The sequence below is a fragment of the Plodia interpunctella genome, chromosome 11 (genome assembly GCF_027563975.2).
Source record: "Plodia interpunctella isolate USDA-ARS_2022_Savannah chromosome 11, ilPloInte3.2, whole genome shotgun sequence".
In the NCBI taxonomy this organism is placed as follows: domain Eukaryota; kingdom Metazoa; phylum Arthropoda; class Insecta; order Lepidoptera; family Pyralidae; genus Plodia; species Plodia interpunctella.
Genome location: NC_071304.1, coordinates 9824401 through 9849298, shown reverse-complemented (window position 1 = coordinate 9849298; position 24898 = coordinate 9824401). Strand labels below are relative to the sequence as shown.

The 24898-nt window shown below is 36.9% G+C and overlaps 3 protein-coding genes across 4 annotated transcripts in view; 2 read left to right on the top strand and 1 right to left on the bottom strand.

Moving 5' to 3' along the window:
* LOC128673901 (uncharacterized) overlaps window positions 1-10349 on the bottom strand; it is a 36401-nt gene extending 26052 nt beyond the window's left edge. The window contains exon 1 of the mRNA XM_053752067.1: window positions 9996-10349. The gene's annotated coding sequence lies outside the window, so the exon portion shown is untranslated. The remainder of the gene's footprint in view (window positions 1-9995) is intronic.
* A 1067-nt stretch (window positions 10350-11416) lies between these two features.
* On the top strand, window positions 11417-11906 carry Det (Deterin). Its single transcript, XM_053751877.2, has 2 exons — window positions 11417-11599; window positions 11781-11906. The coding sequence occupies exons 1-2, from the start codon at window positions 11417-11419 to the stop codon at window positions 11904-11906; spliced, it is 309 nt and encodes a 102-aa protein (XP_053607852.2).
* Window positions 11907-13653: 1747 nt separating this feature from the next.
* LOC128673475 (uncharacterized protein) lies at window positions 13654-24805 on the top strand. 2 transcript variants are annotated; one of them, XM_053751338.1, is made up of 17 exons: window positions 13654-13805; window positions 14412-14491; window positions 15466-15648; window positions 16234-16438; window positions 16868-17003; window positions 17090-17238; window positions 17540-17685; window positions 18039-18232; window positions 18343-18491; window positions 18750-18895; window positions 19493-19644; window positions 20536-20680; window positions 20898-20990; window positions 21823-21966; window positions 23124-23285; window positions 24362-24512; window positions 24673-24805. In XM_053751338.1, exons 1-17 carry the CDS (start codon window positions 13760-13762, stop codon window positions 24735-24737), a joined length of 2346 nt encoding a protein of 781 aa, XP_053607313.1. In that variant the 5' UTR covers window positions 13654-13759; the 3' UTR covers window positions 24738-24805. The 2 variants fall into 2 exon arrangements, with proteins under 2 accessions (XP_053607313.1, XP_053607314.1); XM_053751339.2 differs by lacking the exons at window positions 21823-21966; window positions 23124-23285; window positions 24362-24512; window positions 24673-24805 and adding an exon at window positions 21406-21788.
* Window positions 24806-24898: the final 93 nt, after the last annotated feature.

The window sequence follows — 24898 nt, the reverse complement described above, 5'->3', positions numbered from 1 at the left end:
CAGAGACAGTAGTTTTTTTACCATTTTTAATTTTTACTTCCTAATTCTAAGTTTAAATTTTTATTTTAAAGAGAAAATACCAGCTACTTTTTCTCCCGCGCAGATTACAAGAGTCGATCAAAGGGTAGGAATATAAAGCGAATATAGGCGATGGACCATAATTTATCACAACTCATACTCATACATAATGATTCTCAAAATCATAAATCCACCATAAGAAAACGTTCCCTTTGAAATTCGCCTCTCTCGTCTCTGTCTATGAGGATAATGACTTCATACTGTATCATTTATTTACTTTAATGATCGTAAATACAACGCTTAGACGAAGATAAGATATACAAGCTTCACACGTTTTCCTTCTGAACCGAGAGGTCACGGGTTCGATCCCAGGTCGGGTCATGATGGAAAATGATCTTTTTCTGATTGGCCCGGGTCTTGGATGTTTATCTATATATGTATTTGTTATAAAATATAGTATCATTGAGTTAGTATCCCATAACACAAGTCTTGAACTTTCTTTGGGTCTAGCTCAATCTGTGTGATTTGTCCTAATATATTTATTTAATTTTATTATAATGTTGTATAATCTACAACATGACAGTCAACTATTAATATGTAATTATTATTATATTTTGATAAAATAAATTTTAAAACGTCTTTGCAAATTACTGACATACAAAAGCCACTAATTAATTAGCGTTTTTAAACGATCACGTCACTTAGAGCGTCCTTGTGAGTAGAGTGAAATTCAGTCCAGTGTAAGTCCTAACAAGTCTAGCGTAGGGGACCTAAAAACCCTAAAACTAGGTTGAGGCAGGTCACCGTATTATGCTAAACTGGAGCTGCCGAGCTCCGGGATGACACGGGATAGGATCGATAAGACCACTGCACTGCGCTCTCCCACGGGATCCCACGTGGAAATGACGTTTTTAATTTTACACTCGTAGGCATAAATAGCATTGGATTTGGCTATCAAAGGATTGGAAGGATGTCTCCATCCTTCTAATCCTTTGATAGCCAAAATTCAGTCAAAATTCAGTATTCTCATACGAATTGCTAAGTGTGCATGCAGTTTGGAGCTTTGTTAGACTTCATTTAATTTATAAATAAATGAATAAATTTAGAATATGAGATTAAAAAAGCCTTGTGAATGACCAATTTCTGAATTAATACCGACTCCGTACTAGAATTAGTTCCAGTGAAAAGATATTGTAACCGAAATTGTCAGGGAGCATGAATAATTTAAATTTTGTTGGCTTAAGGAATTCTATATTTTTTTAAAATCTGAACATGCGACTATGCATTCCAATAGATTACTACAGTGATGTAGTGTCAATTCGGCCAATACGAAACTTAGATATATATGTATTAGACAGGATTCGTATTCAAGTTCTTTCGTAACAAATCTGTTTTCATTATAATTTGATTTAGAAAAGTTGAAAGACATTATCCGGATAGTAACAAAGGAACTAGGGGCAAATCTTGAAAATTTAATTAATCTACCGTCAAACTGTGCTCAGGCCAACAATCCTACAAAGGACTATGTAAGCCTGAGTCAATTTTATTGGACAGCTTAAAGGGCATACTCCGGCCTACTACACCCACTTTTGTTAATCATTAAATTTATCGAATTAGAACATAATTTCAAAAGATATTTATGAAGTTATAAGCTACGTCTAATCTATCTATGATGGGAGAAAAAGAACATAGGAAAATTATGTTGAACGTGAAGATTACAGAAGCGGAGAAAGACCAAGAAAAATATGGATGGAGTGTGTGAGGGAGGATATGTAGAAGTTGACGAGAGTATGACAGCAATAGAAATTTATTGAGAGAAAAAACATATTGCATCTAACCGAAATCATAAGATTACGATGAAGATAATGTAAGATTGACAACTGAATACAATACAAACGCAATGACTGTTTACCACCAATTGTACTATAACAAATTGTATTTGGTTTATTTTTAAATCAGCAACCTGAGCTGTGCGTAGCATTTAATTTATAAACAGCAGAGTGGGTACTGGTACGATACGGGTACGGTACGAGTAAAAACGTAATAAACCCTACACCTAAACCTTCCTCAGGAATAACACTATCTATTGCTGAAAACGGCATAAAAACCAATATAGTATTTGAGTTTATCGCGAACACAGGCGCAGAGGCTTTGTTTTATATGTAAGTATCTTATAAAACTGAAATCCCCACAAAATTTGATACGTAGAACATACCAGTTAATTGTTTACAAGGAGAGACTGTCCTTAGCGACATCAATCAATTGGCCACAATCATGGCCAATTGGCCCTAAAGACCCACGGTTTATTTCATCAACATTTGTGTTATTCTGATTTGCGCACCAATTTGAATTGTGATCGTTGTAAAATTCCCTAGATTGGCTATCCATAGGTACTTTCTCATCATCAAAGATGTGTTTTCCACCTTTTCAGAAAAGTCACTTTAGGGGATATTTGTAAAAAAAACACATTATTCAATATACTATAGTATAGTGATTACAACGATTTCCATTTTCAAAAGCTTATTTGACAGCCTGCCGCAGTGACTGATTGCTTATAATTTCGCAAACTGCCTGCAGTTGTAATTTTACAATCTATCAATTGCTATTACAAACATTATTATTCTGGTTTTCTGGAGCCTGACCTGGATATTGATCTGGAATCAATTCCCAACGAGAATTTCTTAACGAGACATATTTTGTAACACCAAGATCTATAATGATGGAACAGTTTGTGCTATAAATTGAAACATGAACTTCTTCCAAATTAGACCTTGGTAGTCTGTCACACTTTGGTAACATCTGAGGTATTTTTTGTCAAACTTCACAATATAGTTATCAGACGAGATGGGATTGTCTGGGCGGAAATAGTCGTCTGGCCCATTTTCCCTGAGCTCAAGCCACAATGAATTATGTATCTGTTCTAATTCCGTCCACACGTTCAATATAATCGATAGAAAATGGCGATTAAAATGTTTGCATTATTTAAAATCTCTTGAAACGCCATAAACCCATAAAGAAGAAAACATCACTATTGATATATGAATTAGAAACCAAGGATTAGGCCGAAAATAATACAATATAAATATAAACTAATTTTAACTTGGAACTCTCACTGAAGAGATCTTCAGATGATGATTCAGGAGATGTAGATACATCTCCTACATCATCAACTTTTCTACATTTTAATAACATGAAGGTATCGGAGTAACACACAAACATGTAACATATTTGGACCGTGAAACCTCCTAACGACTGGACTTCCTTTAACTGATAAAATAATTTCGGCTGAAGCCATCACACAAATGATGTCATCTTATAATACTGTGCAAAGATTCTAAAAATATTAATTATATTCAATGCCGTTACAAAAATAACACTCTCCACCGTAACTCTGCACGAAATCATGTTCGGAATCGACTGGAAGTCTTCGTAGACGTATTCCAACGTAGTCACTATGTGGAATGCCGGCAATCAATACACTAACTGATAAATCATTATCATTTTATTTAAAAACATTGTTCTTGGTGGCTTTCATAATACAATTATTGCCTTCTTTGTTATTCGATATAATGCTAGCTAAACGCTTTTGCTGATCCACTGCAAGTTAAACTGGTAATGATGGACCATCACAACTGTGCATGATACAAGACTCCATTCATTTACAAGTAAAAGTTACCTTCCGTCCGTGACTATAATTTTTTGCACCAAAACTAGCGATGTGTCGTTCCCGAAAATTCCGAGAATGAAACGGTCTCGCAAATTCCCGAGTATTTTCCTTGAATTTCCCAATCAATCCCATGAAATTCCCAATCCCAGCTTTTGAAGTTTATTACTATTTTTATAGTGGCAGTATAGTATCGGTTATGTTAGTGATGCGTTGGATGCATAAGTAAACTATATGAATAAATAATGTTCCACGTGACAAACGAGTAGAACATTGTTTTTGTAGACTAGACTTTCAAGGTCCATTTTCTCGAAACTAGTTGTTTTTTCAACTTTGGATGTCTGTTGCAAAAAAGTATTACGAAATATATTTTTTCTGTAATCAGCACAATAAAGGAACTTGAAAGGAACTCTTCTAGATTCTAGATCCGTCTTTAATACCTACTAGTACCTTTTTGTGCGGATCGTCACATAAGTGTCCTTTAGGTGCCTCGTACGACATCCACGGGTGGATATGGAGTGGTTCTATTCTAGGGCAGGAACCACACACCTCAGTGTCTACGCATATGCTAGTGATGTTCTTAATTTCACCTGGCGATACTGAAAATACACCAATTGAGAACAATTGCCCGTCATTTGCATCACAAAGCGAGAACGGTTCGTGTCCCGAATTTCTGTTCAACATCGTACAGAATTAACAAAATTTTGAATTACAAATCCACGTAATTCAAAATTAAGTGGATTGTGGTTTATTTGTGAAACGTTAATCTCTTTAACACTGTAGAACTTTCTGTATTTTGTCAAGCAAAATACACGAAAAAATCGTTGACTTTTTTGAAAGAATAAACGTTGTATGTAAGAATTTTTAGGTCCATAAGAATTTTTAGAACGATTTCGTTGTGTCTTTGAGATTTATGTAGCTTAGGGCTATTGCCCTATATAATTCCTGTCGCTTCCATCATTCGATTGTCGAATATCGCGATCATTCTTGAAACACGATCGCTTATTCATATATGAAGTAATTTGCAATACTGATTTTGTTCACAACACTTTCGTGCATCACATACGAGTACTATTTAACAATTATATGCACAACATGATTTGAATTTTCCTTCTTTCTTGCAGTTTCCTTCCTTTTGAATATTACAGCATACCATTACGCCAACAACGCTGGTTGGTATTCCTAGTTTCGCTAGAATATTGACAAGATGAGAGAGGTGGGATTCACTATTCTCTCTCCTCAAATTGTACTGGCGGCTGTGGAAAATGGAATTAATTCAGGATGTTCTTGTTGAAGCTAAAAAAAAAAAGATTTAAAAAGTATTGACTTTTTTTCACGACAACTGAAACTGGTTTGACAAAGTTTCATTTACAACATATTGGACGTACAATAGCAACATATAAAATCAATAAACATAGCATAGCCGGCAATAGTGTAACCGTGACACTGTTATTTTTTCTACTTATGTTTATATGTTACTAATCTTCGTAGGTACATTGCGAAACTAATAAGTTATCACAACTACTAAATCGCGTGTAAACTTTGTCTAAATTTTAAGTAATTCTGATTGATTGAGCCAGATACCGCAGTTTTTGAGATTAAATAATTCTATATTTTTGACTGGTTGTTTTAATAAATATATTAGGTATGATATAGTATATGAATGTATGATTTATGTTAATATACTATTGCTAATTTAATTCGTGTGGAATTTTATCCTTTTGAAAAATGTTTCTTCTGAAGGTTCAACCTACATGATGAAAAATACAATTCAATCAAAAAGTTCACAGATCGAACTTCTTTAATTGTGAATTTGTTTAAAAATCTTCGAAAAAAAACATGGAGAACAAGCATATGAACGTTTTCACGAGAATTAGGTACGACCTTTTTTACATAGGAGGGAGTTTTTTTTTTAAACAAAATATGTACACAAAACATTTATGCTGTATTTGTCATCAGTAGTTACGCTAAGATAAATATTAATATACAACATTCAGATACTGTTACTGCGGTAAAGTTAACAGCGCACACAACATACCACAAGTCCCTGCAAATTAGTCACTATTACCGCGCAATAGAGATCCACGCCTCGCATGGAACATGGCGTGCGGTTAACGTAGGTGCCGTTTGAATCAAGTAGTACAAAGTTAGGATGTGAAATGATAAGTAGGTATGATTGTTTGTAAACAGTAGGTCCTAGTTTATATAAAATGCAGCATGATTTCATTTAATAAATACCTACATTACACTACCTCACTAATATTGTGAGGTAAGAGAAAGTGTTGTAAGTTTGTGTGTAATATAATATAATGATCTTTGGAATATTCAACTTATTTAAAAATTCCTATTACAAAAATTTAAAATATTTAATTTATCAGATTTTTTAAGAAACTGAAGACCAAAATCTTTAAAAAACTCAAATCTTTAAATCAATAAATTCCTTGCTGCCGACAAAAGCTTCCATTATAGGTATTAAGGCTCCTATCACATAGATATGTTAGGTACATATCTATGTGACAGGAGCCTTATATATATTATAGGAGCCATGATAAAAAAACAATCAGAGTATGGATGTAAGAAATCTAGGTATTTCCATGTCAAAGTTTGATGAACTTTGGCATAGAGTTTTTTTATACTACCAAGCAGGCATGAGCTCCACCTTATGGTAAGTGGTCACCGTAGCCTACCAATGGTGTCACATGCGTGTTGTCTACTTTATAGCCTTTAATCACGGTTGCAAATATGAAATTTAGATTTCTGGGTATTAGCCCGTAGCTACATAATATTGGGTTGACAGAAAGTTTTTATATTAAAGATTTTATCATAAATAACTGTCACCTCTTACACAGTCTGCACGCGGTCTGGTCACGCTAAAAATATCTAAAAATAAAATTATAACTACACGCCAAGTGCGCATTTTGCGAACAGCTGACGCGAATATGAACGAGATACTATATGTCGATATATTTCATAGATCAACAAAAAAAAATACTGAGCCATATTTTATTTAATTTACATTAAACTGTTTTAAAAGGTAGTAAAAAAAGCGGCTTTAGAAGTAGCTGGAATGAAGCCCATTAAACAAGATTTAAAATTTTCCATATTCATCATCAATTAATTTAAGAACTTTGTTCTTGTTGGTGGATTTTCCATCTAATTCTGTCCTCAGCCACCGATTTCACCTCCCTATACGACACGAGCTCTGCCTTCTCTTTTATTTCATCCAGGTATGCCCTACTTGTTCGTATATTTTCCATATTACTCGATCACAAATGGATGAATTTTTTTTGGGGACTATATGTAACACCAAAAATACATTATTATACCTATAAAAACTCATTATAACAATTTTTCGTTTTTGCAGGTGTAAGTTATGTAGGAACTCAACAGTGGAAACCAAACCATATACAATGGCTACCTCACATTCTTAATGACAAGAACATCTAAAGTGTAGTGCAGTTATTTCATTGACACTATTAACACCACTTCATCTAAAAGTAAGTAAAATAAATTGAACAATTAGGTCAATAAGGTCAAAAATTGTATGCACTCATATTTATTTAGGTACTAGTATTCATGTCAGGTCTAAAATTGAATTAATTCAATCTTAGATATATGTCTGTTTAACCATCTCAAACCAACTCCATCCAGTTTTGGCCTATATGGTTTACCTAAAGATAAACATCTAGGATTTAACCAATGAAGACTGGCTACAACAAAGTGTAGCTGGCTAAACTCATGTGTAAGCTCAGTTCGGGGTTTAGTGATTAATTATATTTTTTATAAAAACATAATATTGCAGCGTCAAGAAGATGATGATAGCGAGCTTGTGTAGAGTAAATTAGCTGTGGTTGAATGTCGTATTCTCTTGTAATTACCTTGTATATGTAATATTTTTTTAATGATGTGCCATTGGCGTTATTGTTAACACTGGTGTCAGATTTAATTCAAGATATGGGTCATTATACGGTATTGGTATTTTCAGTGCGTAAAACTATGCAATGTGTAATGTTCTGGGCCAGAAGATTAATATATATTTTAAAGTTTTTTTAAGTCTCATATTATTTTTTAAGGGAAAATGTTCAGTCATGGGAGTGACATGATGGTCAGGGTAGTGACAAAAAGTAAATTTATATGTGAAATAAAATGTAAATTGTTATTTAGTCTTGTTTATTATATTAATAAATACTATGAGTCCGAACATGAGATGTGGTTACAAACAAATTAACAAAAAATATCAAATTTATATTTTTCAGCACATTGGCAACAATCGTGTTAAGGGTCATTTTCTGCCTGTTTACACGCCTTAACTTCTTTTGATACTTCTTCACCTTTGCTCACAATCACACTATTTAATTATTTCGTGCAACATTATTTTGTACTTAATATGAATATGAATAATTCAGGAAAAGTTCCAGCATGTTCATCATTGTCAGATGAAGGCAGCGTCACACGATAGACTGTAATTTTAAACGATCTCTGTACTTTTTAGTTTTCTCTCGTCATACTTTTCTAATAGTTCGTTGTTCCCTCTCAGTCATATCATTAATTCTTTTTATTTGTCCCTTTTCCTTCTTTCTTCGACATTGCAGTTTTTCTTTCTTTAATTTAATTGTTCAACCTTTGCGCAACCTTTCAGTCTTTCTTCTCTCGTTTGCTTATTTTTAATTTTAGCCATGATTCTTGCTTATGTACACAAGCGAGAACTGAAACAAAATATTCTTTATTTCAGTTCTTGCTATTGATATTTGTGTACATATAAAAAATCAGCCAATTGGACTCGCGCACCAAGGACTTTGCTTATGTATCAAAAACGGCAAAAAGTCACCTTTGTTATATGGGAATAATTTTATTATGTTTTTAGTATTTGTTGTTATAGAGGCAACAGAAATACAGCATCTTTGAAAATTTCAAAGCTATCATAATTTCTGAGATACAACCTCGTGTCAGACAAATAAACAATCAGACAGACACACTGCGATGTCTTATTAAAAGGGTCTCGTTTTTACCCTTCAGGTATGCGGAAACAGAAATACACAATCTGTGAAAATTTCAACTGTTTAGCTATCACAGTTCCTGAGATATAGCCTGGTGACAGACGGACAGACTGATAGACAGCATAGTCTTAGTAATAGGATCTCGTTTTTATTGTTTTAAAAACCCAAACAATAATAAGTTACATTTTTAGTCACTTCCCTGGATTTAATGTATTTCCCCTGGTGTTCAAAATGCCAGGGGAGTGGCGCCAGAATAGTGACAAAATCGGGAATAACCTCACAACACAGTTTAAAATATATGTTCTTCCATATTTTCATGCAATCTGATGCCTGTGCTCACAATAATTATTGTATTTTATAAATAAAAATCTAAGTAACAATGAAATATAATGAAATACCACTTCCCAGGGTAAATACTGCATCAACTGGCACAAACACCCTCAACGACGCAGTATCAGTTGCTAATGCAACGCTTATTTGAAAATCCGCCTTTGCGATTGGTTTGTTGTTATGTTCACTTGTTTAGATTCCAGGCTGCCATAGTTATTATCGTCGTTATTCTCAATTTTCGGCCGCCAATTTTGACAAAAGTTTGCCAGGTGGAGGTGACACTACTTTACTGGGCCTGAAAACTTTGTTATTATTTATACATTGATAATTTCTTTTTTGCCTTTATTGAATGAAATTATGTTTCATTGTTTATTTAGTTGTTTAATTATTCGAGAAATATAATTCTAGGATTTCAAAAAAAAGTATAAGGTTAAAAGTTTATTAATATTAGACAACGGGGCATGCCAGGGAAGTATACATTTTTTAAATTTTTGATTGTTTTTAGTCTGAAGTGTTAGCAAAGTATATAGTTAGCATAATTAACAGATGCGGTCTAAATAAAACACAAGTTTATGAGTTACTTTTAAGATATAACATAATAAATTAATTCTTTTTGTGGAATATTTCTGATGGGCCGTCCAAATACAAATACTGTATAATGACCCGTATGTGACATTACTTTTACTCTTTAAAAATATAATCTCCTTTAAATGTTTCTTGATGAACTAACTATGAAATGAACTTTCTTTTATTTATGAGACAAGTGAAAATGTATATATATTTATAACATCTAAAAAAGTTATGCAGATTAGGTAAAATATTGTATTACTTTTATCAAACTAGAGGTGTAATACTGATTAAAGTATGAAAATATGCAAATTTGAATGCTAATAGACAAATGTATGCAAGACCAAGACTCATTTTCACTACCTACTGTAAACATGTGAAAATAGAATATATAAAAAAAATATTACTTGTGTACTTACCAAAATGCTGTATAAAACTGGACAATGCTAGAAAACAGCTCGGACCATTGCAAGACCCGCGTGAAGACACAAAACACTCAATGAAAACAAATCTTACAAGATTGTTAAAAGTAACAAAAGACTGCTAAACGTACAAGGCACTTAGCTTCGTTTTTATATTGCTTCGGAATATCGCTTACTACTAGACTTCACGCACTAATATATAGCTTTTACTATATTTCTATAAGATGTAGACAGACGTTTAGTTTACTCTTACGAAGGTACACAAACAAAATCAAATTATCACCGCGAATAAATTTCAGGAATATCTTTCTTTTGCTCTGTTGTTGAATGAATGAGTTACATTTCAATGGATTCAATGTTGATTGGATTTGATTGGTCTTGGTACGATATCCAATGGAATGTCAGCGCATTCTTGATTACGATTGGTTAAATGCTTTGAATGAACAAATTTTAACAAAATGTTGCCATAGTAATACCAAAATAATCCATTCATAATCGTCGTCGTCTTCCCCAACTAATCATAATAATAATATGTTTTTTTAAAGCGTTTATTTGTTACCTCGTTTTATTTACACAACCTATTATCTTGAAGATAAATACACAATGTTAAGAGCAAAGAAGTACATATTACGTACGAAGATGGTGGGCGCTCCCGTTTAAAATTTACATGGATGAAGTGTTGAACAAATTTTGATTGTGATTTGATGAAATATACTAACAATTCTAATTGTACAGCCTACAATTAAAATTTGATGTGATTTATAGAAGTAGCAATTAATAAATAGTTAATTGTAAAAATTTATTAATATTAGTTGTGTCGTGAATCACAAATCACTATCACAACTTGTGATGGTGATTTGTGATTTGCTCTTGATTTGGACAAGGCAATAAAACTTACTGTATTCGATGTTAAATTTTAAATTCTGGTTACACTTTATAGCAGTTCATTCTTACTCAGTTCATTCAATTTCACTGTCAACTCTGCTGCGTTTTGTTCTGATCTGTTTTTCGGGAAAAATATTTATTGCATTGAAATCATTTTTACTTTTTATGTACCTAACTACTAGGTAAATACTACTATTTATATTATATAGATATTTTAAAATATATTTTTGTTAGGTATACATAAAATATACAAAAAGTAAAGATTTGTAGCTGTATTGGGTTTTTTAATTATTTTATTGTTAACAAAACGCGTTGTTTAAATTTTTGTACTCGAACGAATTCAACAACTGTCATTTATATCAAAAGTCAAAACAAACAATCCATTTACCTACCTACTGAATCGAGGAAAGTTTAAAGAAATATTGTTAAAAATGGAAAATGTCGTGAATCGCCAATTATTTTTAACGACAGAAAGGGCGAAAACTTTCAAAAAGTGGCCTTTCAATGATAAAAACAAATGCAATGCTCAGAATATGGCTGAAGCAGGTTTTTATTCTGTCGCTACTGGAGATGATGATGCCGATGCCGCAAAATGTTTTCTATGCGGTAAAGAACTCGATGGGTGGGAAGCAAGCGATGATCCTTGGGAGGAACACAAGAGCCATGCGGCTAAATGTGCTTTCGTGCAATTAGGAAAGAAAGAAGATGAGTTATTGGTAAGTAGATACATATTGATGTGAAATAGGTTAGTCGGTCATGCTGATGTTATGAATGCATCAGAATAATCTTCATATTAATTAATAGGCATTCCCACGAAAACAACTGTATTTGGCTGGCAACAATTTTATATTCATTATTTAAGATTGGTACATAACCCAGTTGTTATTTTTGTTCCAGCTCTCAGAATACTTGTCGGTGGTGAAGCAGTACATGATAAATGAAATAAAACAAATGGCCGAGACGTCCAAAGCGCAGATTGACGAGAAAGCAAAGTTAATAAGACGAAGATGTTTGCTAAAGTGAATGACTATAATTACTTTAAAACCTACCTTTGGTGGTATTATTTTTCATAGTATATATATTTATGAAATGGCATGATGTAACTGACATACATTGTTATATGAACATTAGTAGTTCATAAAGTGCAAGTTCAGGAGGTTGTTTCACTGGATGAATATATATCTGATAGCAAGTAACATAGTGTGTTGGATAGGGCTAACTGGCGGATAACTTCAGGCAGATTTATCTAGCTGTAAGTTTATCTGTCATATTACAATATGATCATCAGAAAGTGGGGAAACAAGCCTTAAGTTTCCCAAATAATGATTAATTAGATTTAAAAATTACCATTAAATTCTTAGCATTTAAAAAGTAATGAGTTTGTTATGTATCAGCATAGGTGTGTATATTGGATGCATAAATTGTTAAAATTATTAATTAAAAATATGCATAATAAGTCAACAGTATGATAAGTTCTTTAAATTTGCTCTTCCCGTTACTTTCTCTACATCACTCTTGTTGGTTGACTGATAGAAAAAGCCCTAGGCTTTATGTCTGTCATTTACATGTTTTGTAATAAAGATTAGCATTGTGGACCTACTATATCACTTGCACCACTGGTGGTGTGGTGGGTATACAACTATACCGCTGAGAAAATAAAGGAGTTCTCAGAGTGTTTCATTCAATGTGGCCATGCTGTCATTACAATCTTCAAATGTTCACTAAGACAAAAATTAGTTTTAGTAGCTATCTTTAAATTTCTTTTCACTAAGACAAGAATTATTTTTACTATGTGACTTTAAAATAATTAACCTGTAGTGCGGTAATGTCAATTTTATGAATGATTGATTTTGGAAATGATTCCTTCCTCAAGAAACAGTGTGTGGCCGGAGAGGTTGAAATACTCTTTATCCTGTTACCCAGTTTGTTATGCTGATGACTAGACTATGCATAGAAAGACATTTACTGATGCCCAAAGAAACATTATAAAGAAGTTTCATTGGTATAACTGAACTTGTACAGCCATCATGCATGTGCAAATGGACCATGTTTTAAAATTTTCATGATATGACAGATTTTTGGACATTGACTTTGTAATCAATTTTAAATAATATAAATTTAATATGGATTTCCATTTTAGTTAAACCTGTTTTATTTCAACAATTTGACTTTAAAATCACATTATTTTTTTCATCATTCAGGTTAAAATAACCTATTCCATCCCACTGCGGGGCCATTCTTCACAGTTCCTTCGAACTCAAATGAATAAAAAAAGTAATCTAAATTACTAAAAACTTTCACTATCGTCTATCTACTATTGAAATATATTAGGACAAATCACACAGATTAAGATAGCCCCAAAGTAAGTTCGAGACTTGTGTTATGGGATACTAACTCAATGTTACTATATTTTATAACAAATACGCATACATCTAAGATCCGGGCCAATCAGAAAAAGATCATTTTCCATCATGACCCGACCGGGGATCGAACCCTGGACCTCTCGGTTCAGGGGCAAGCACTTTACCACTGCGCCACCGAGGTCGTCGTAGCACACTGACAGTCTATTAGCGTGTATTGCCACTAGATGTCGGCAGGTAGATAAAAGTCATGCCAAATCCCTTAAGGCGGCGTGAATATGATCTGGCACCAGTTTTATCAATAACATTCGATAAGAAGTTGATGAAACTCCTCCCGCGCAATATATAAATATATGATACTCCCAGTTTTTCCCTTTATGATTGGCTGACATGAAAATGACAATTTGTCAACACCTGTTGATTGGTTGCCTGGCAACAGACAGTCACCAAGCTTCCAGGGCTTATTTTGTATAGCTTATTTGTTTATATTATAAAATAAATAATAAAGTTGTAATCATGGAAGTTAAGAATTTGGAAACCTACGCTATTATTGGCTTCGATGGTGAGTGTTTCCATGATTTTTATTTTGAGTTTACGGTCCGGACAAAAATAAAATAGGAATAGAAAGATGGAGTATTACGTTTTTCATCGACACTGCAATGTTCCATAAGTATAACTAATCAACACGCTCAATATCAACATCTGAATTACATAATTATTGTTTTCTAATATCCCAATTACCTAATATTGTGGAAGTATGTATAGGGAAATTCTCGCGGGCGAAGCCGCGCTACTTTTTTTTTTGTTTATTCCCTCGTTTTATTGAGGAGGCAAAGGGTACTAGCCCATACAGCCAAGTCTTTTGTATTGGAAGCCGCGCTACTTGTGACATTATCCCGAAGTTTGAACGGGGAGGAAAAGATACCGGAGTACCTACTAATTCCATGGAAAAGATTGACATTTACGCTGACAAAGCTTTAACTGTGAAGGTTTATAGAGAAAGGCGTAAAGGTAAAAAGAGATCTGAAACACAACCAAGTACAATCAACCCTTAGGTACTTATTACTAGCTACCTAGGTACACGAACACTGTGCAACTGTTTAATAACTTGATGTGCTGTTTACCGTGCACCTGAGTCATGAATTTCTTATGTTCCGATTCCCCACAGGATCAGCCATTAAAGGCCTCAAGATCCACCCAGATGCAGAACATGTGGTGTACCCTATGGGCAATAAAGTGTGCATTCAGGTAGGTACATAACTAATTTATTTTTGACTAGATGTTGCCCGGGGCTTCACTCCCATGGGAATTTTGTGATAAAATATAGCCTATAGCAATATTGGATAATGTATCTATCTAATGCTGAAAGAATTTTTGAAATCGGTTCGGTAGTTTCGGAGATTACCCGCCTCAAACATACAAACCCACAAACGCTTACCTCTTTATAATAATAGTATAGACTACCTAGGTATATCTAGAAGCGGTGGTGGTCTAGTGGTTAAAACCGTCCGTCTGTGATTGAAAGGTTCGAATCGTACTGGTGCCACATGAGTTTGTATAGTCAGATTGGTTCTGACTCTGTTTAGTAATTTCCGTAGACCTCCACTTGCTGTCAATGAAGAAAAATGTCGAGAGGAAAACTGCAATGTAATTTAACTCATAATTTATCACCTACTTAGTGTGTGAAATGGAGAAGGTAATGGCGAAACATTTCATTACCTAATATTGCCAAGAGAGTCGTTGTGTGTGCTTCATTCCACATACTGACTTCGTGGCTGAGGGTCGTCCTTCAGCCATGCGTGAGAAATACGATTGTAAAATAAAATTTCTGAATAAAAGCTCTATATACGATTTCATCTTTTCCTCCCAGGTTTTTGGGATGAAACGGGAGGATTGGCAATTTACCTGGGTTAAAACCTAGGTAGGAAGGTTGGAGATTTCCCGACCACAAGAACAGAGATGGTTCTTATCTATTTCAGCCTCCATACAGCATTGCTCAAATGTCTGTGTTCCGGTTTGTAAGGTGAAAGAGGCAGTGTAATTACAAAAGTACTGTGGTAAAAGATCCTAGGCCACAAAGTCGGCAACGCGCCGTGTGTGACGCCCCCTGATGTTGAAGGTGTCCACAGGCTTCGGCGACCACTTTCCATCAGGTGAGCCACATGCCTGATTGGTAGTAAATATACAAAAAAACTTATTTCTATTCTTTGATATTTTACCAGAACTGGAAGTCCAAAAAGATGGCGTTCCTCAGCGGGCATACCAACAGTGTTTCGACTGTGGCTATTTCTCCAAAAGGCTCATTCATTGGCTCCGGCCAGATTAACCACATAGGCTTCAAGGCTTCGGCCAAAGTATGGGATTTCCATAAGAAGATAATGATTGGGACCCATGAGCTGCATAAGGTAAATTTGTCCAGGTATTCTGATTGCTATTATGTTGATCCAGCTATAAAGGTTTTAAGTAGGTATATAGCTTAGTCGGTGGTTCGCAGAGCGTTTCGACCGCTGCGGTCGCGCTGTTTTTAAAATTTTAACAAAGACAAGAATGAGTTTTACTATATGACTTTACATTAATTACTGAAGTAATTTCAATTTTATGAATGATAGATTTTGGAAATGATTCCTTCCTCTGGAAAATTGACGGATTGTAATGACCGCGCAGCCGCAGCGGTCGAAACACTCTGCGAACCACGTAGACGCCTCATCCTCATGTCATACGACATCCATCGGGAGGATGCCGAGTGGTACAGGGGCTTGGGTTCTATTCTAAGGCAGGAAACTTACAGCTTATATTATAGAAATAAAAGTTAGAGCATGAAACATTTATAACAGAATTAAAATGTAGGTATTAACATTCATTTAAAAAGGACCTAAGCTAAATACAAGGCCATGGCGCTGGTCTTCGGGGAGACTTTATGAAAACATTTGATGCGAATACCATTTACAATTTGCAAGTCACAATACGACCAATCAAACAAATCTTCGCAGGTGCGTGTCGAAGCCCTAACCTTCACCTCAGACGAGCGCTACATGGTATCCCTGGGTGGTCGCGACGACGGATGCGTTGTCCTCTGGGACTGCTTCAACGCAGCTGCAACAGGAACAGCCGCTGCCACCAAACTGACCACGGGAGACGCAATGACCCTCACGCCTTTGAATTTAAGGCCCAGCTCCTTTGTTACTGGCGGGGACTGTGAGTGTCTTGTGTTATCCCATCAATCTTGCAAAAGTGCAGCTAGTCACGTTAAATGAATGGTCCACTCGATTTCCTTTGTAATTGTGACTGGAACTATTAGTGTCTTATATTATCCTAGTACTTTTACTACTGCACTGGCTGGTATTAAACTGGATATGAATAGTCTACTCATCTCCTTTGTGACAGGTGGGCGCGGAACTGTATCTTATTATCTGCGGCTACGTACTACTCTTACAATGCACCGGTATGGATGGCTGCTTCTGCCAAACTAATCGCGGGAATCGAATGATCTACATCAATCCACTTGCTCGACATTGGTTGGCAGCCACAGTGGGTGTAGAATAAACGAACATTCGGTCGCTTGATGTAAATGCACCTTCATAATGTTCTCTCTATCCAGTTTATATGACCTTTTTCTTTTTATAGCCAATCTCCGCATATGGAACATACGTGCCGAGAGCAAAAACCTGGACGTGGTGGATGTTTCTCTTGGCAAGTTGAGGCGCAGCGTGCGTTGTCTGGCCGTCAGCAAAGATGATACTTACGGCTACGCTGGCACAACGTGAGTTCTACAATAAAAGTATTTTTATTTTTAATATTGTTTGTAACGCACAGGGTATCCATCCATATTATTTGCATTTGCTCCAGAACTGGAGACATGATCAAGTTCTCAATCAACTACCCGCCGGAGCCAACGGCGTCGCTGGCAAACATTAAGCCGGCGCTATTGGGCTGTCTCGCCAAGTGCGGGCCCTTCAAGAAGGGCAAGAAACCTGACGCCATTTGCTATAGCCAAGGTCAGTTTTGACTTATTCAGGTAGGACAGAGGGCATCTATAGTGCACCGCTAACGAGATCAGTCTTAGGCCTTGCGCTTCGCTTCAGAACAAGTACATTTCCTTCTCTCTCTTTCATCCATGCATGTTCCTGGTTTCATTCAGCTGTGATGCCGCAAAGCCCGAGGCCAGCGTGTACAAAAAATCCTTAAAATTTTAAAGGTTCACCTCTGATTTTACAACTAGCCACCTGTCTGACGTCAATCCTCTTTGTGAATTATACAATTCTTTCATATATGGTGGTTTGTTCATGTTACGTGCAGGTATCGAAGCAATCCTGATCATGGACGATGGGTGCCTGATCGTGGGCGGCGGAGACGGCACTATCGACATCCTGGACGAGATCAACTGGACCGGAGAGTTCCCCAAGGGGAAGATCCTGGATCCTTGCAGGCCCCACTTCAAAGCTGTAATTATCGTAATTTACAGCATGATATCAAACCATTTTAATGTCCCCACTGCTGGGATTCTGGCTATTCTTATGGACCACGTATTTTATGTGTACTTTGTTTTATTATTAGGGAAAAATTGTACAAAAAATCATCATGATAAGCAGTTTTGTTCTGGCAAGATAGGGACCAACAGGATTTAAATGTTTAAATGCACAACACTGTTTAATTGAGTTTCTTTTGGCATTTCTTCTCTACAGTGGTCGTTCCGAAATATCAAAAGTCAAAAGCATTTATTTAGAAATTAGGCCTTTACAGACCTTTTCCACGTCGGGTCACATCAGTCACATATATACTTAACTATTTATTTCAGTTAAAAACCACGAAGCTAGCCGGTTCGATAACCTCAATGGAGCTGATGGAGTCCTTCAATAAGAAGGGGGACAAGCGTCTCCTCCTGGTGGGAACTCGCTCAAGTGAAATATATGCTATCAACCTGGCCACCTTCGCGCCCGTACTCGTGGTCACCTGCCATCGGTGTGCCATCAACGATATCGCTTTCCCCAGGTACTTAGTGTTTGGCGAACTTTGGCGAATTCGTCATACATTGCTGTTTTTTCATTGGTTATATTTATCCCCGACTTTATCTTGCAAACTTGTAGATTTCTTTTATTCAGAGGAATGTCTGGCGTTTTCGCCACAGCCGGGTCGGGCGATGTCCGTGTGTGGTGTCTCGAGACTTGCCAAGAGCTGCTCAGGATTGTTGTGCCAAACTTCGTGTGCTCCGCTGTTCTGTTCTCGAGCGACGGCAAATCCATCGTCAGCGGTGAGTCGGGTCAATAGACCGGCACTTCCTAGAGACTTGCTAGGAGTTGTTCAGGAGTGTTGTGTCCCATTTAAAATGGGATTCCGTGACGGACAAGAAGAACTTAATCTGGTCTATTTACCTTTTCTCAAAAGTAACACCTAAGCCCTCCATTATTTATTATCGTAATAATTTCTCTGTTCACTTTACCTGGTGTTCCTCAAGGTTCGCACCTCAGACCCCTATTATTCATTATATGTCTATTTCGTATGTGTCCAGCGTGGAACGACGGCAATATCCGCGCGTTCACCCCCCTGACTGGTAGGCTGATGTACTGTATCTTCAACACTCACAACAAGGGCACATCTGCGCTGGACATGACTAAAGATGGACGGACTCTTATATCTGGAGGCTGCGAAGGACAGGTGTGTCATTTATATTTGATGTCCACTAGTTTTTATTATTGAAGTAGCCTTTACAGATTGGTCTTATGTAATGTTAAACACTGAGAGATATGCGAGGTGTATTAGTAAAATCAATGTAAAATAAGATGTTTGCAAAAAATGCTTTTATGTTTAGTAGTCTGGGAAATCTTGACTAAATTTATAATTCCAGGCCAAATTGATAATAACTACTTAGATCCTGAAATTGTTTAGGGAGCAAAGGATGTAAAATAAATAAAATCCTGTACATCATCAGCGAGATTCCAAATCGCTTTAGAAAGAGATATCATCATAATTGTATCCTCATGCCTGAGGGTCGTGACCAAGTAGCTCTGGCTTTTGCCTGTAGTTTAGGTTTATCCTAATCCCAACTAATATTATAAATGCGAAAGTAAGTTTGTTTGTTAGGTATTCCTTCTCGCTCTATCTACACAACCAATATACTTGCATACCTACATGTAGATTGAAGTGTGGAGAAGGACATAAGTACCTACCTTTCATCCTGGCAAAATAACTGTTCCCGTGGAAAATTTACGCAGGCGAAAACGCGGACGTAAAACTAGTAATTATATTTTCAAGGTGAGAGTATGGGACATCAAACCCGAGTCGCAGATGCTGAAGAAGGTCCTGAAGGAGCACAAAAGCCCCGTGTCGGCCATCCAGGTGTCCCCCAACGACACAGAGGCCGTCAGCGCGGGCACCGACGGCTCTGCTATCATTTGGGACCTCATGTATGTTTTTTATTTGTATCTCAAAAACTTATTGGTTCAAAATTACTTTAAAAAATGTCGTTCGGTTCGCCATTGCAAACTGAGTTTCACAACCCGTTGGGAAAGTTGATTTTTAATTCTTGCCAACTAGTTGTGACGAAGGACAATCTTTTATTAGTACCTAACTACTCAAATAGTAACAAAGAATTTCTCAAAAGGTCTAAAATACTGCGATTCGTAAGTTTACTTCTTTGGGCCGATTGTATGTTGGTAGGTATGGCATTTCATCATGATTGGGCATAGGTATGATTGTATGTTTGTTATTTTTTACTAATAGTCAACCAAATCTTCTTCGGGAATCTTTCATGCTGGTTTTGGAGCGTAGAAAACACGTGCCAGCAGCTGCTTTTCTTCCCGCGCAGATTGTAAAAGTCAAACAAAAGTGTTTTTTGAAATCTTATAGCCGATTCGCTAGCAACTACGTCACTACAACACTTCATTTTACTTCACTATTTAATCTCAATTCCACCAATCAGCCCACCTAACAGCTAAACGTGGCCTTCGAGTTTTGCAACTCTGTCTATCCCGTACGGGATAAAGACGTAATATTGTGGAATTGGGGGGCATGCAAGCCGCATGGTGCCGCCGGAAAGATAAACCAAAATAATGACTTCTGGGGTCCCGGCTGCTGGGATAAGTTCGCAAATTAAACCGAAGAACGTCCGACGAACTGTCGGTCTTAGATAAGGAATGGCAACAACTGGCCAGGAATAGGAGTGGTTGGAAACAGAAAGGTGAGAAGTGCGAACTAACAAACGACGAAAGAGCAGTGAGTACTGAGAGAAAAAAATAAATGTATCTGTATATAGTATGTTTTTGTTGTGTCATGTGTTGTTCGTTGTCATGTGTCAGTTCGCTGTCCCGTCGTCAAGTGATGTACGCGAACACACTGTTCATGTGTATCTGCTTCGAGCCGCTCGGCTGCCAGCTGCTGACCGGCGGCACCGACCGGCGCGTGGCCTACTGGGAGACCGGCAGCGGCAACCTGGCCAGAGAGGTGATCACTTTATTTATTAATAAAACTAAAAAAGAAATCATTTCACAGAAAAACATTCTTAAATCGATGTCAGCAAAGTTGACGATTCTTATAATCTTTTGTAAATAATAATGAAATGAAAAAATTCTGGAATCGAACGGGAATTGAAGCCGCGCCCCAATCTGTCTGGGACTAGTGCTCTTAATTCTTAAATAATCATACAATTTTAATGTTTTAGTTAGAGGCCAGTAAGGTGGGCGCCATAAATGGGCTGGACATAACTCAGGATGGTTCGTTATTTGTCACGGGAGGCAACGATCAAATGGTCAAGGTAATTTTGTTATCAATATCAGATGATCAACAGCCATTTAAATGTCCCCACTGCTGGCGCTGGCCTTCCTTGTGGATGGAGAAGAAGTATGGGCCATGACACACCACACGGGCCTGTTGTGGGTTGGCGGCTTGCCTTCTGAAGCACAGAGGAGCTCAAGATAATACATTTTTGGTCACTCATTCAATGAACGAACATAGTGAGAGTATTTTAATCTTTATTGCTGCTGTCTGATATTGAATCCTGCCTGAAAATAAGTTCGTTTATTTGTTACCTCCTCACGCTATATCTACTTATCCAATCTTTTTATATACAGCTGGGAGTACGAAGATGGCCTTAAGCCACTGTTCCCATGGGAATTTCACACGGGCAAAGCTGTGGGTAAAGGATAGTATATAAATAAATTATTCTTCAGCTGTGGCGGTACCAGGAAGCCAAAGTACCTATATGTTCTACACGTAGGTACATGACACTGGGACACGCGGCCGCGGTAACAAGCTGCCTCTTCTGCCGTGACAGCTAAAGGGCCGAAGCCTGCTCCAAATACCTGAAGGGCCAAGGAGAAAAACGTCCTGCTTAGACCATATCTGGCCGAATGCTCTTCTTTGACCTTCCTTACTTTGTTTCATTCAATTTGTTGCTGCTGTCTATTAATCCATACCTACTATTATTAAGTATAAAGAGGTAGGTAAGAGTTTGTGACTTTAAATGTTCGAAACTACCGAACTGATTTCAAAAATTCCAAGATTGCTATAGGCTATATTTTATCTCAAAATTCCCACGGGAGCAAAGCCCCGGGCAACATCAAGTGAAAAAATAAATAACGCTTCAGCTGTGGCGGTATCAGGAAGGCATATACACACACATGGGGCTGGGGCACGCGGGCGCGGTGACGTGCTGCCGCTTCAGCCCGGACGCGCGCCACATCGTGAGCGCGTGCGCCGCCGGCAGCGTCATCGTCTGGAAGATGCCAGAGGTTCGTCACGCTGACACCTTGTAGTTTGTTTACTTTACAGACAAAAATACAAATACTTTTTCTAGTTTGTAGCTTTATTGCAAACGATATTATTTTTGTAATTAACAAAAAAATATTATTGTACTTAAGACTGAAAATACGCCTTGTGGCTTTATTTTTACTTTATTTCATTTAGATAATTACATTGTATTTATTTTACATATGTAAATGTACAAATGTATGGGTTTTTACCTAAAATAAATAACTATTATTATTATTATTTTGACCAAGTACTTTATTAAATTTATATTTAAAAAATGGTAAGCCCTTCTGGCATAATAGGGACCAACAATGTTTGAATGAGTTTCTTTCGGCATTTCTTCTCAGCAGTGGTCGTTCCGAAATGCTAGTAGTTTGTAGCTTTGGTAAACATCATTTAATTTAGAATATGACGTGAAAAAGTGCCTGTGAAGACCTAATTTCTGAATAAATGATTTGATTTTGATATTACCTACTAATTTATAGTTACTAATTTTAGTACCTATATATATTGTTTGCAATAAAGCTACAAACTAGAGAAAACATTTGTATTTTTGTTTGTAAAGAATAAACACTAAAGCTACTGAACGGACTATTGCATTTGGCACAGAGATGACGAAACCTTAAGGAGTGACATAGGTAGGGTATTTTTTTGTTATGATTTTATCCGGAACAAACGAAGCCGGGACGGGCCACTAGTCATTACTTAAATTTGTATAAAACAAAATCGACTTCTGCGAAGCTTTCTGTTCCACGGAACAAACTTTGATGCAGTTTTCACTATTATTTAGATAATTTATTCCAGAAACCGTGGTACTCAATTTGACGATTTTTCTTGTTTGTTTTATTGAAGGATCAATACTTGACAACATTTTTGGGCAGAGTATAATACTTACCTAGGTATATCTACTCTATTCAACTTGGACTGATACAAAAGATACCTAAACAAAAAAAAACTAGAAATAAACAAGATAAAAAAATTTAAGTAAGCGACGACAACAACAACTAAAATTTTTGATTAATTTAATAGAAGAACAAAATTGACAAGGAATAAAGAGAAATAATTATTTTTTGTCTCAGTCATGTCTCACTCCAAGATGAATAGGGTACCTAGTTGTTCTAATTTCGTCTACAAACAGCAATACAAGAAGGAAGCGCCGCCGTCAGCGAAGGGGAAAGTGGTGCCCGAGTCACCGAAGACCCTGGAGGAGGAGCTCAAGCTGCCGCTCAGCGACAAACCCACGCAAAAGGCTGGCGGCGATCGCCAGTACAAGATACCTTCTGCGCCTTCCAAGATAAAGGTAACATTTTATTCAGTAATAAAAAATGTTTATTTAAATGACAAGTTTATTTGTTAGACAAATAAAAAAAACCCCCGACTTTCAATATTTATTTCGCTACAACTTTTGAACGGCTGAACCGATTTTCATGAAACATGGCTAAGAACACTCGGGATAAAGTTATCTATGACCCAAAAAAAATAAACTAAACAAAAATCGGTTCATCCGTTTGGGACCTACGATGCCACAGATACACTACTTAGTATAAAATAAAAATAGACACGTTAAACTTAGAACACACCTCTTTTTGTGTCGGGGATGCTTGCACACTTTGATGCTGTAAGAGAATTCCCGAATCCTATATTTTAGGCATCTTGAAGCACCCTAGACCTCATCTTTGCTTTCCATCAGGCTAAATTGAGTTCAAACGCACTCAATGGTAATATAAAAAACCTCTATGACTTTTTTGAGGCCGCCATCTCTCTCTCGTCTGAGCGTTTTCCCGGTTGTTTCCTCAACCGCTGAACGTCGGAGCCCAGAGTCTGCTTTCCTTCATTTTCGTCTCCACTTCGCACGCTCGACGGCATCCTTAGTTATCAGAACATTGGCACGCATATCATCCCTGACGACATCAAGCCAAGCCAACACTTCTCGGGTTTGCTCCTTCTGCCAGGGCCAGGCGGGAGCGGCATAGCCAGACATTTGTTGACATGTGGCCATGTCAGCTCTGCCAGGATCAGGCCGGAATTGAAGGGTTACTTTAAATTAAATGGGAAAAGAAGGCCGAAGTAAAGTTGGACGGAGTGCGTTAGACAGGATAACAGGTTGTTGTTTTCATAAAATAAATCGTAAAAGCTCAACGTTTACTCTCTTCGATATTCCATAATACCTGACAGGGTTCATATTGTACCTACCGATTTATAACCTATATATAGTTGGCTAAGAGAACAGATGTAGGTACAATATGAATTGCTATTATTTCTTTGAATCGAATAACATCAGTTGTACTGTACCGACTCCGCATAAAGTGGGATATGGGTAGGCTGATATTGTCAGCTCGGATCTCTTTCGACAATGATGAATGTTGCTGTATCCAGGAGGAGAAGATTGAGGCGATGGACACGACCCGCAGCAGCGTGCACTCGTGCTGTCCGTGCGAGGTCGCGGGCAAGCCTGGGTCCAACAAGTCCACGCCCAAAACTGCTCGCAGTTCAGGAAGGTCGTGCTGCAGGCCGCCGAGGCCGGAAGGTAAACTGGTTTAATGCTGGCTCCACATATGTGTGTGTGTAGTGTGAAGTCTGCTTTAGACTACGTGCCCGTGAGAAGTTTCTAATATGCGTTTTTCTCTCTTGCATGAGCGAAACGATAGATATGCCGAAGCAAGTCTCTAGTTTATCTTTGTTTACAGATAATCTACCAACGAGAACAACAAGTAAGGAGTACGTGAGTAGTGGTGGTGGGGACAGGAAGTAACCGTTTGTCTTGGTGTTCATCATATCAGATTGTATTTAATATTTATTATTAAATTTGTATTTTTATAAGTTCATGTGTTTAATTGAATTCCCCTTGCTTTTTGCGAGTTTCGACTGCTGCGGTCGCGCTGTCATTACAATTTTTCAAATTTTAACAAAGAC